At 51.8% G+C, this 12699-nt stretch overlaps 3 protein-coding genes across 3 annotated transcripts; 2 read left to right on the forward strand and 1 right to left on the reverse strand.

Annotated features, from left to right (window-relative positions):
* Positions 1-3761: 3761 nt before the first annotated feature.
* On the reverse strand, positions 3762-4737 carry BO97DRAFT_480813 (Tim17/Tim22/Tim23/Pmp24 family protein). Its single transcript, XM_025700776.1, has 4 exons — positions 4512-4737; positions 4316-4435; positions 4057-4251; positions 3762-3990 (listed from the first exon to the last, which is right to left on the reverse strand). The coding sequence occupies exons 1-4, from the start codon at positions 4693-4695 to the stop codon at positions 3896-3898; spliced, it is 594 nt and encodes a 197-aa protein (XP_025547236.1). The 5' UTR covers positions 4696-4737; the 3' UTR covers positions 3762-3895.
* A 510-nt stretch (positions 4738-5247) lies between these two features.
* On the forward strand, positions 5248-9650 carry BO97DRAFT_428653 (ubiquitin-specific protease UBP2; the record flags this gene model as incomplete). Its single annotated transcript, XM_025697313.1, has 11 exons — positions 5248-5269; positions 5343-6073; positions 6127-6334; positions 6387-6432; positions 6483-6883; positions 6942-7030; positions 7088-7625; positions 7683-8289; positions 8345-8765; positions 8823-9063; positions 9118-9650. The coding sequence occupies 11 exons, from the start codon at positions 5248-5250 to the stop codon at positions 9648-9650; spliced, it is 3837 nt and encodes a 1278-aa protein (XP_025547237.1).
* Positions 9651-10476: 826 nt separating this feature from the next.
* Positions 10477-12490, forward strand: BO97DRAFT_377191 (3-oxoacid CoA-transferase). Its single transcript, XM_025693048.1, has 3 exons — positions 10477-10685; positions 10750-11932; positions 11990-12490. The coding sequence occupies exons 1-3, from the start codon at positions 10623-10625 to the stop codon at positions 12301-12303; spliced, it is 1560 nt and encodes a 519-aa protein (XP_025547238.1). The 5' UTR covers positions 10477-10622; the 3' UTR covers positions 12304-12490.
* Positions 12491-12699: the final 209 nt, after the last annotated feature.

Consider the following 12699-nt stretch of genomic DNA (forward strand, 5'->3'; position numbering starts at 1 on the left):
TAGAAGTAGTAGTAGTAGTGGTGGTGGTGGTATTGGTTACCAGGCGAACGAGGGGGGGCACAAGATAGTAAAGAAAGGCCCTAAAGGGTCTCTCATTCGACTAGTTGAACCGACTTTCACAAATAGTGCCCCTTCATCCAGACAGAAGAGAGGCTAGAATAATAGAAAATAAATTCAACAACAGCCGATCAGGACGCGACGTTCGAGGGGAGATTGGGTCTCCACTGAGGGAGAAACTAGCTCGTATAGAAATCGAATGAAATGGGCTGGGCCCGGAGTAGTTGTACTTAGTATGAATCGAGAGAGAAATAAGGAGACTCCAATTCAAGTAGTGACAGGACAATCTCCCGATATGCGCGATCCAGATCGCCGTCAATGTTTCAGGAGCAGTTAAATCCTCCGGGGAGAGAGGAGTGGGAGTAGGGAAGGAGGAGGAGAAGTGGATTAAGAGTGTTGAAGGTAGAAAGTAAGTAAGTAGTAGATCCTATAGGTACTGTCTGTCTGCCTTTTGGAGATAAAAGGGGGGAAGTGGTTATATCCAGTGCCAGTCCGGATGACGTCTACCCCAGCCAATTTGAACCAGATGGTAATGCGACGTTATGACGCTTGGGACGGAGTCTTCGGTCCCGACCTCTGGGGTTTTTCTTTTTTTTTCTTCTCTACTTTTCTATTCTTTACTTTCTTTATCTCTTCTTTGACCAAGATGTAATAGTTTTTAAAGTTCTGGTTGCTGAGGAGGGGAAGAGAGGGGGCAAGAAAGTACAAGAAAACCCATACTACGCACCGTACAATGAATGCCACACCTATCTATAACTAGAGCTATACACATGTCGCAATGGGTCTGGGCGACATTCACAATGGTCCGTCCCCTTTTCTACGGGGGTTATAAATAATCTCATAGATTTAGTCTGCAGACATTCACCAATCTCAGAAGTGAATGTGCATTCATTCAATGAACATAGTCAACGCGAAGGACGATCGTCCCAGGTCAGAACAGATCCAGTACAATCAGTGCCTATAGGGAAAGAAAAGACCCATATTCGGGCACATCGTCATTCCCATGACTCTCACATCAGCCAATGATCATGAGAGGAGACCAGACCAGAGAGAGAGAGTCCTTGCTGCTGACGAGATGCTGATACAGTTTACTGATGCTGCTGCCTGCCCTCACTGCCCGAAGCATGATTTAAATCTTAGTTCAAATGGTTCTTGTCTCCTGCATGGAACGTGGCTGGTGCCATGCATAAGCACCACTCTTACGTAAATTAAAAGTGTGGCTAGAGAGTTGGTCCCCACACTCTCTTTTTGCCATTTTGGGCAGTGTGGCTCGGGGTCGGCGGGGGGGGGAATGTCCGTCCAGCCAATCTAGTTCAGTCGACTGACACTATCTGCGCAATCCGTTCTTCATAAGGCACCTTCGATGGAAACTCCCCCCTTTTTCCTTTCCCTTCTGGAGTCTCCTCCTGGCTCCGTCCTGGTGCCGAACCGGTGGCAATTTTAATCAAACCATAGGCAGGCAATGCACGCAGGAGAAAAGGAGACTCCCGGGCGGATCTTCGGGGGAACCCCGACTGTTCCTACTTTACTTACTCGCAAGTACAGTACTCCAACGAATAACTACTACGGTAATCTCTGGTCTTTCCCATTCGGGTATCGGCGAGGCAGCAATCCCAGGATTCCCATCGATCCTCGACGTCATGCACGGTTCATCCACTCCATGTCGATCCGGATGGTCGACTGGCTCTACGAAAAAGAACCACTGACACAGTTCGCGAGGAAGAACCACCGATCTTGAGGTCAGTCTTCTTGCTGTTCCTCTTATCGATCGTGGAAAGATCGAGTCAAGAGCCACAAGCCACATTCCAAAGGTCTGATGGGCTCGCTTTCTGCCCCGCTCCACATGACATCTTTTTTTTCGTTCGGTCTGCAATGCACGCATCCTTGACGTAGTCCTTTCACATACTACATCCTCAGGAATGCGGACCAAGTGTGCGAGATCATCCGTTACTCTTGTCTTGCATATACTCTGTAACTAAGCACAGTAAGAGGAGCAACGTATTCACATGCTCACTCGAAAATGAGGCGATTTGCCCATTGTAGACCGAGTATAGGGTACCGTCTTGGTCAGGAGGGGAGGAGGACGAGGGGCCAGCCCCAGCTGTGTGATATCATATCTTCCCCTGCAGCGATCATCATGCATCCCTTGACTCTTGGATGTCAATAGAATTGCCGGGGAACCAGCGGGCTGATTGAAATTCCATACTGAAACCCAGTGGAAGATGCTTCTCCTTGCCTTTCTAGAAGCCTGGGAAGACGGGCAGGGGGGAACGAGGGGTTGCACTGGGTCGACGCAACCTGCCAAGTCGAGCGACCAGCCAGAGCGTTCCTTTTCGTGCACAATTTTAGGTTTACTGTGGCAGCCTTATACAGTAGTTACTCTGGCGGCGGAGATAGGATGAAGGTACTAGGAAAGCCAACCTGGTGCACTCGAATGAAGTGTGGTTTACCCGGGCGTCAATGTCTCCTGCTCTGTTTGATATACCAAGAATCGCTCTTACCTGGGTCTGATTATTATAGAGGGTCGATGCTCTGCTCTCAGACGCTGAACCCTGATCCAATGCTTGTTCTAAGCCGATGCCCGCAACTGTGCGGAGAATAATCCCGCTCGCCTCCCACTGCAGTCATGCTCCGGCTCCTGCCATTGCCACTCTCAATCGCTTTCTGTATCACATTATGTGAGTGGGCGGAGCGGACAGGTCTTGACACTTAAAGACTTGGGATTGCGCATTGTTTCACCTTTCCTCTGGTCAACTTTTGGCCAATGGCAAATCGACTGCTTGGATAAGCGTCTCAAGACGCGACGAGGTCATGAGCTTTATCCTCTTTCTCAGAAGTACACTTGAATGGCCATCGAGAGGTATCCGGTTCTACTATATAGCTTCTGTGGAAAGCTTTGAAAATGCTCTACGTGGCTCGCGATAGGTTGCTGTCGGTAGGAATAGAGGAATTTTGCGACCGATCGAGTAACATGTTATGCTGTGGGATATATATACCATCGAATCAGAATGGATTCAGTGACTGGAAGCTTGTACCAACAGGAACAACTCGATATTAGGTCCTGGTTGGCAATGCAACAGTCGCTATAGTTCCCGCCAAGTCCGCCTTGCCGGACTCAGGCGAGCTCTCACATGGTATGCACTGCAACTCTTCACCTTCAATTGAATCAGAAGGTAGGCAGGACGTGAAGCAACATGCGCTCTCTCAATTGACTGCCTTTGACATAGAATGCCTGCATAAAGGATACTGTTTGAATGGTTCAAGTTGTCTCCATTCCCCCCGGCTCGAGGTCTTTCCTGCTTTGATAAGCTGACTATGTGATTGGTCGGTGCCCCTCCAGCGCTAAGTGGAAGATGCGGAGGTGAGCGCATTGATCTGGCCCTGGGTCGGAAGTCCGCGACATAGACACCTCCATATGGCACTAGCTGCAATGGCATTGGAGGGATTTCTAAGAAGGTCAATTGAAGTATAACACGGAGTATCTCGGTGCACAAGCTATTACCATCTACAGCATAGTTGAGTAGATCGCATGGGCTGCCGAATCTCTAGCGCTTGCAGCGGGGATCCATGACTATGAGAGCACCATGCACCTCGCTTGCTCAATGGCTAAGGATTTCGTGTCTTCACTGTAAGTCTCATACGTATGGTAGATCGGATCGATCGCTTGCTTATGCCGAGGTATCTCCTTCAGGCAAAGACCAAGACGGATAGGAAAAAGGTGCATTGGTGGATGTGCCAAATCTGCTAGCTGAACGGCATCTGGGTAACGCAATAATTTTACACAACAAAAGAACCGGGAATGGAAAGACTGCGCGGGAAATGTTCAACGAAACCGTTTCTATGATGCAGGAGCGGAGGATGTGGGAATCTCGATACCGTATGCCTCCTTGATTCTGTCCCGCCGTCTCTCGGCATATCCAGGGCCTTTGATACCTGTAGTTATGGATTAGCTCTGCCTGCTCTCCGCTGGGTCCGATGCTGTTCGTCAATTGAACTTACCGCGCCCTTCACCCAGCTGAGCCAAGGTCTCCTCCCCGGAGGTTCGGTATGCCGTTCTGATCTTCTCCCGACGCTCGAACTCGTCGACATTGGGGTCCCGCCTCTGGCCGAAGAACGATCCACCGGTGTATTCGAAAGCGCCGAGGGTGACGGCGAGGCCGACACCGTAGCCCAGGACGGCGGGGAAGGTGCGGACTAGATGACTCGTTAGCTTACCCCATTGAGGGTCAATGGAGACATGTGGACATCAGGAGCATACACTTAAGTCCCAGAACAGCACCGGAGAAGAAACCTCCCAGGGCAACGTTGTAGTGGTCTTCCTTTTGACGAAGGTTGGCGGAAGCGGTCTTCACGAACTCATAGGTGCCTCCCATGGCGGCTGGACATTCATCGTCAGCAAACGGCAATTGTCTCGAAGTATACGTCGATAATCGATTGGGAGGATATGTTCGTACCGAAAACACCGATTGTGCCGCCAGTCCTCGTGAACACACCCCAGGGTCCGACGTTCTTTCTAGTCAAGGTATTCTGAACAGCAGAAGCGAAGAGACCCACTCCACCAGTGAGCATGGTGGTACTCAAGGATGCCCTGATCGCATCCTTGGGGTGGTAATCGTGGTCGTCGGAGTGAGGGGCCATGGTGGCGGTGGGATATGAGGTGGTGTGTGATGGGCTGTGCCTGGCTCGCAAGTGTCGTCCGTCCGGACGGGCGTGGATGAATTTGGAGACGTCAGAGTTTCTGCCATGCGACACCGCCTTCCGCCGGGCTTCCTTGAGGAGCTTCTTATTGAGGACATTTATAAATCATTTCCTCACCGATTATCGGTCGCTCTCTCGTTCGGCGCGGCTGACACTTCCAAATACCCCTTTATTGCTTAACATAACATATATCTCTCAGTATTCCGGGTCTCTTGTTGTGCCTTGGGGGGACAAACGAAACACCCATCGAGCTTGCCGCCAGGCCGTGTGCGGGCCCGCTCATCTTTCCCCGCCGTTGCTACTACTATCTGCTTCGTACCTCGCACCCTCTTGGAACGAACCCATACTTCTAGCCGTTCCAGTGGCCCATGCCTCTCCAGAGTTCCTAATATCTGTCTTCTGTAACGCATTGTATGGGAGATCTTCTCCTAGAGCTTTGTCATTGCCTGATATAACTCCTCGGGCTGCTGTAAGCTCATCGAGAGCGTACTCATGTCATCCACGCAGAGGCCGGGTACGTACTCAGTTCACCACTCGAAAAAGCCAAGGCTCCGAGGCATATAGGTGGCTAATACTCCGTTGTTCAGGCAGGACTGCTCCCAGTTTCGTACGAGCTCTTTGCGATTACGATCCTGTCCAACCCCCAGCTTCAGGCCGTAACCTCCTCTCACAAGTCCCGCCCGTCTTCCCCGAATATTACATCGGACCGCCAGAGTACATATCGCCTTCAGCATGCGCTCATGACTATGTGACGAAACCGAAGCAGACCCTTGTGCCAGAGCCGGAGAGGAGGAGCAGCGCCAATCCTCCGAAAGTATCAGCTGTTTGCCGCAAATGCCGTTACCATCTGCAACTCGTTGTGCGCGCCGTGCCTAGACTTGGTCAACATAGTCAGAACTCACCAAATCACTTGCATCATCTAGTCTACAAAACGGAAGAGCGGGATACCACACCAAAGGGCCAGGATGTTGAGACGTATGAGTTCGAATGCTCTTACCTCACGTGTTCTACCGTGGTGTCAGTCCGGCTTACGTCCCCGGTACTGTCACATGAATGGGTGCAGCTTCTGACGGACCCTCAAGTTATCCAGCAGCGAGCAGAAGAGGTCTTTGCAGTGGAGCGCGAGCGTCTGGAGGGGTTGGCCATGCCACAGCCGATCAGCGTTCTCGATACTCTCGGCGCGTACCTCCATAACTCGCTTAGTGCGGCGGACAAGAGCAAGTCGATTGCGGCCAGCAACAAGAGGTTTATAACTTGCTTCGGGCTTGACGGAGTGCCTTGCAAAGATCTGCTAGAATTCCTAGGGTTTTCAATTAAGGTTCGTATATTGCATCTGGCCTCACTTTTTCGCCATGTCTGATTGTCGTATAGAATGAAGGATTCTGGGAACCCCCACGGACCAGTCCATGGACAGAGCATCCTTACCGGGACCAACTCAAGATCTTCCTGGACGATGTATTACAAGAGATTGCCATACTAAAAGAGCAACGACCTGTGCTGGAAAAGAAGGGTCATCAAGCGGAATACCAAGGCGATCCAGCACCATGTGACTTGCTTCGTGCCTTGGATGCGGCTGACTGTAAGTGATAGATGCGTCTCTGAGGTGGTTTTCCGACTGACCAGCATGCCAGACCCGAACGCCGCACGGTCGAACGAATTCCAACTGGCTCCTGCACCGTGCGTTAGTGTCTAAACTTTCTCGCTAGCGCCTGCTGACGAAATCATAGATACTATGATGACTTGGGCACAGTCGACGATATGTCGTCCGTTGCGATCGTCGAAGCTTTCAACCGACAAGTCGCAATCGACCCAGCGCGGTCGCCTTTGTATCTGAAATGTCTCAAAGAAATCGGGCAGCTCAGGAACGGTGATGATGCTGCTGTCATTGAACAAGCGGTCACGAGAGCATATGCCGAAGGCAGATTCACCGAGGAGGACGTTGTCGATGCTTATAAATACTTCGGTCTTGCCCATGTGAACCCTCGGCTCACCGAAGATAGTATCATCGGAACATTCAATGCCTACCTTAACTCCACCACCACAGCCCAGGAAGCAGAGTCTCGCAGACAGATGCGTATAATAGGGGAAAGCAGACATAGTGAACGCATCAAATCAGTGGCTGACGACAGTAAGATATCACTAGCGTGGTTTAGGCGCTCTTTTACCGCAGCTGACTTCTATGGTAGGCGTGACGAATGTCGAACAGGCTCAGGACTACTTAGGTGTCACCAGCGAAACTGCCGACGACTTCATAATTTCCTTGTTCACTGCCAAGGTTCGTATCCATCGGTACTCACTTGAGATTCCCACAGGCTAATGCTATGTGATGTAGGTAGAGGATGCTCCGTCCAACAGAGATCTTGCGCGGCGAGCTCTGGAGCTCATTGCCCAGGCGCGGAATTCCGATGCCTTGAAACACTTTCTCAAGACTGGGGAGATGACGGCGGGTGAGATGGACATTGGTGATGCATATCGTCTCTTGCGCATAGATAATCGCACCGTGGACGACGATTTGATCGAAGCAGCCTATACGTGCTGTGTCGTGGAGGACCCGAGCAAGATCGAAACATACAACCAGGCCTTGCAGATCATTGGAAAGCATAAGAACAGCAGCTTTCTTTCCAACAAAGCCACGGGAATGGGGACTGGTTCTGATCGCAACCTATCAGAATGGCCGGTTGGATTGCAGAACATCGGCAATACCTGCTATCTGAATAGCCTGTTGCAGTTCTATTTCTCTGTCCAGGGGTATCGCGACATGATCCTGCACTTTGAGGAATACAGTATGGAATTGAGCGATGAGAACCTGAGTCGGAAAAAAGTAGGATCCCGCAAAGTCACACGGAAGGAGGTCGAGCGCTCTCAACAATGTAAGTGTTCTCCATGATTTGCACTTTGGGAACAGAAACTTACCCCTCATGACACAGTCGTGAAAGAGTTGCGGACTTTGTTTTCCGAAATGATCACATCTCCGTTTCCCTATGTCACACCAAGTCAGGAGCTCGCGCGGCTGACTTTGATTGGTACTTCGAATGAAGAAGCCATTCGGCGTCGTTCAACCATCTCGACTTACAGGCCCACAGCCGCCCTGGGAGAGCTCGAGGGAATGCCCATCCTGGGCCCCCTTGGGCCTCCACAGCCCACCCCGGAAGAGAAGTCCCATAACACAGTGATCAGTGATATGGAAGCAGCTCAACAAAGAACGACTACTGACAAGGCCCAACAACCTCATAATGACGACAAGGAAAACGAACCTCCACTTGACTCCACAATGGAGGATGCGCAGAAAGTGACCCCGGAGCCTTCCAGCAATCCTGCTTCTGCAGAACGGCCCGTGGTAGCTAGTCAACCGCCACCAGTACCCCCACGGCCCGCCCCTGTTATCGACCCCCAGAGACTACTTCAAGAGGAATTAGAAATAGGCGCCCAGCAGGATGTAACGGAAGTCATCAATAATGTGCTTTTCCAGAGCCAATGTGCGATCCGGCCCATTGCCTATTCTGCTGATGGTGAACAGATCGATCAGGTGAAAGAGTAAGTTGAGATAGTGCATATTAAAGTTCGCCTCACTAACAGCTCTTCACTATAGCCTATTCTATGGAAAAACCACATATTATCTCAGGTCAGAGCAGGGCGTCCGGCCAATGGAAGAATGGTGGTGCGACATTAAGGTCGATGTGGCATCGGGTCCACGCAACATCTACGCGGCGCTTGACGGAGCATTCGATGTTCAGAAAGTCAATGTGGACAACACCATCGCCGAACGATTTGGTACCATCAGCAAGCTCCCACCAGTGCTCCAGATCCAGGTTCAACGTGTCCAGTTCGACCACACTACAAAACGATCATTCAAGTCAACCCATCATCTTGGATTGGAGGAAACCATATATTTCGATCGCTACATGGATACCAAGTCGCCTGAGCTTATGGGTAAACGGCAGCAGAGTTGGGAGTGGAAAGCCACCTTGAAGAGCCTCGAAGCTCGGCAGTCAGAATTGCTACACGGTACAGTACGTTTATCAGCACTTCTCCCTTCAGCCATAACTACATACTGAACACTTGCATAGGAAGATGACAAGGTCGACACTGCGGCGTTGTTCAATGAGGCCAGCAGAATTCTTGCGGATATCGAGAGTATCGCAGAAGACACAGATTTTGCTGATGATGGGGAGCTGCCTGTAGAGGCCGGTCAAGATGCAGATTCTGCAAAAGTTCCAGATTCCAGCGAGACCACCATAGATGTTGATACCGAGAAGCTCCGCGCAAAGTTAGATCGGCTCTCTCAACTAGCGCGCGCCGAGCTGACATGTGAGTGCCTCCTCAGTTCGCTTGTTGCTATGGTATCTCTGACTTTCCACCCAGCTGTGCAAGACGAAATCAGAAAGACTCAGGCCATGATAGCCGAACAATTCATTGAACACAAAGATGAGGCATATCGGCTGTATGCTGTGTTCATTCACCAGGGCTCTGTTGAGTTTGGTCACTACTATATCTACATCTTCGACTTCGATCGCAATGTGTGGCGGAAATACAACGACCAGGATGTGACTGAAGTGCACAATGTGGATGAAATCTTCCGCGAGCAGGGACAGCTCAATCCCCCCACGCCATACTTCCTCGTCTATGTTAACGATCGGATGAAGCATGATTTGGTCAACCCCGTGCGCCGAGAACTGCTGGAAATGGCACCTGAGAATGGGTTTCCTGCCATGGAAGAAGTCACACACACCGCGCCATCAGCCGAGGATGTGGATATGAACCCGCCGTCATACGATACGATTTGGGCCGACCAAAGCATATCAGGTACGGGCGCCGACTACCCCATGAAGGAGGAGAGGGACCCCATCGACGCGGATAACAGCACTCATCCTGACTTACGTGACGTGGCGTGGTAGACTCCGGGGACCCAGCACTAGCGCGACAGCCAACGCCTAACCCCCTAAAGCGCAAGGGCCTGGATGATATGGTGGGCTATGGCGCATTCGAGTAACGAGCCCACCTTGTTGATATGAACTGGGCTGTACAGTACCTAGTGAAAAGAGGAGACTGTCTTGCCAGGCCTAGAAAGATGGTTTTCACCGGTGGACGAGGGTTTCCAACTGCTGCAATGTCTACAATAGCAGTGGTTCTGCACGGCACTCCTGATTTGACATTGCTATCCTTGATACACCTTGCGTGTTTGTTTTGTGCTCAGTACGATATCCTCTGCACATGCATCTGGCGGATTCTTATGTACTGTATGATTTTATGTAAATAGTTAGTGCGGTGCAGTTCAGCGCAGCGTGACGATATGACTGAAGACTCAAAGACTTCCTTCCTGCTTAGTCAGGTTGCCGATCCGATGCGGGCCGCGGATCGGAATCGGATCCGATTCCGACCTGGGGATCAGCGATCGTCGCAGGACTTTTTAATCAATTGATCCTGTAGAAGAGAGACTTAGAGTAGACAGAGAGTTTTAGGCTGAGGGACTCCAAAAAGAACTGCTGGCACCAGAATTCTATTGATTGACTGGAAGGTAGGCGGGCATCTGAGAGAGAGGGCCAGCCAGACTTCGCCCAACTGACAGTGCGGAATGAGTGCGGGGGGGAAGCCAATCAATCCGGGGAAACGGCGGCAGCGGCTGTCTTTCCGCATCTCCCCGCCTGCAACCGTTCGCTGCCCTTCTCACCCAGTATATTAAGCCGAGCTTCTCCTCTTCTTTACCTCCCTTACTCTTCGCATGTGCTGCTTCCTTCCAAAGCTTCGCTTGGCTCACTACCTCTTCTAGCGCCTCAACAAGTGACGTGAGTTGGGATATCTGATCAACTCCTGCAAGCGCGCTTCCCCGCACGGCAATCCCCGCTTTCTGTACTCCTCACACGGCCATTATGCCTTCCCAGGTGGCGACGGGCCTGCGCTTCGCGCGACGACTTGCTACTGATCCCAGCAAGGTAGGCTCCCAACTTCAATCGCCTTACTACCTCCCACGTACTGACTGGATTGGTTGTCATCTAGCACCAACGATTCCTTGCTCGTGCATTCTCGAGTAGTGTTCGCAGACCGGAGATCAATAAGGTCGTATCTTCAGCCGATCTCGCTATTAAAGATCTAAAGTCCAACTCGACGGTGCTGGCTGGTGGGTTTGGTCTCTGTGGTGTACCGGACACTCTGATCAACGCGGTACGCGCCAATTCGGCCATCAACGGCCTGACCGTCGTTAGCAATAATGCCGGCGTGGACGGCTCGGGGCTGGGTCTCCTCCTTCAATCCAAGCAGATCAAGAAGATGATTGCCAGTTACGTGGGGGAAAACAAGACCTTCGAGCGCATGTACCTGACGGGCGAGATTGAGCTGGAATTGACACCGCAAGGTACCCTGGCCGAGCGGTGCCGCGCCGGTGGAGCAGGTATTCCAGCGTTCTATACCCCCGCGGCCTGCGGCACGGTCGTCCAGACGGGCGAGCTCCCCCTGAAGCACAACGCCGACGGGACCGTGGCTCTCTACAGCCACCCGCGGGACGTCAAGGTCTTCGACAAGAAGAGCTACGTGATGGAGGAGGCGATCAAGGGCGACTACGCCTTCGTCAAGGCGTGGAAGGCCGATAAGCTGGGCAACTGTCAGTTCCGCTACGCCGCCGCGAACTTCAACGGCGCCATGGGTCGCAACGCCAAGACGACGATCGTGGAAGCGGAGCACATCGTCGAGGTCGGCGAGCTCGAGCCGGCTGCCATCCATCTCCCCGGGATCTATGTCAAGCGCGTGGTCCAGAGTACCACGCCCAAGAACATCGAGAAGTTCACTTTCGCCAAGGAGGACGGCGCCGAGGAGGCGGCCGCGCTGGGTAAGGGTGAGACGGCCGCGAAGCGCGAGCGCATCGTCCGCCGTGCGGCCAAGGAGTTCAAGAACGGCATGTATGCGAACCTGGGGATAGGCATGCCGATGCTGGCGCCGAACTTCGTGGATCCCTCGGTCGAGGTCATGCTGCAGTCCGAGAACGGCATTCTGGGTCTGGGCCCTTACCCTAAGAAGGGACACGAGGACCCGGACTTGATCAATGCTGGTAAGGAAACTGTGACGCTGTTACCTGGTGCGGCCTGCTTTGGTAGCGACGAGTCTTTCGGCATGATCCGGTCGGGTCGGATCGACTTGACGATCCTGGGCGCGATGCAAGTCAGCGCGCGCGGTGACTTGGCCAACTGTGAGTGATTTCATAGTTCCGTTGAGTTGAGAATGCGGCTAACTATTTGGCTTTCAGGGATGCTTCCTGGTAAGATCAAGGGCTTCGGCGGGGCAATGGATCTGGTTTCCAACCCTTCCGAGACCAAGGTGGTCGTGACTATGGAGCACACCGACAAGAAGGGCAACCCTAAGATCGTCAAGCAGTGCGAATTCCCCTTGACTGGTAAGACTTGTGTCAGTCGGATCATCACGGAGCTGTGCGTGTTTGACGTCGACTTCACCGATGGGTTGACGCTGGTTGAGCTGGCGGATGGAGTCACCGTGGAGGAGGTGCGCAGTAAGACGGAGGCGCCTTTCAAGGTCGCCGACGATGTGAAGCCTATGCTTTGATTCCGACTCTTTGGGTATCTTGTGTTTCTTTTGCAGCCGGAATGGGCAGGCCGGATATAATACTTATGGTTGTTGTATAGTGGTTATGATTTAACCTGACAGGTTCGGGTCGGAGGATATGGATTGTACATAGATGATATGGATGGAAGTCGTGTAGTTCAAACTCGATAAAAAAGAACAAAATCACTTTGGATTGCCGCGCATCATTAAGGTATATATACAAGTTTTTGCCATAAAAGTACATGTCTTTGGTGTGCCTTGGAGCTCCTCCGATTGACTCCTGGATCCATCCAGCCAAAATCGAACTCAATCCCACCACATTCTATAAGGACCAATATCAATTTTCCCATGTTATACAAGCCTGCAACTTAGCAAGAATAGAGTCTCCTCCAACCC

This window comes from Aspergillus homomorphus, assembly GCF_003184865.1.
Source record: "Aspergillus homomorphus CBS 101889 unplaced genomic scaffold BO97scaffold_53, whole genome shotgun sequence".
NCBI classification, from domain to species: domain Eukaryota; kingdom Fungi; phylum Ascomycota; class Eurotiomycetes; order Eurotiales; family Aspergillaceae; genus Aspergillus; species Aspergillus homomorphus.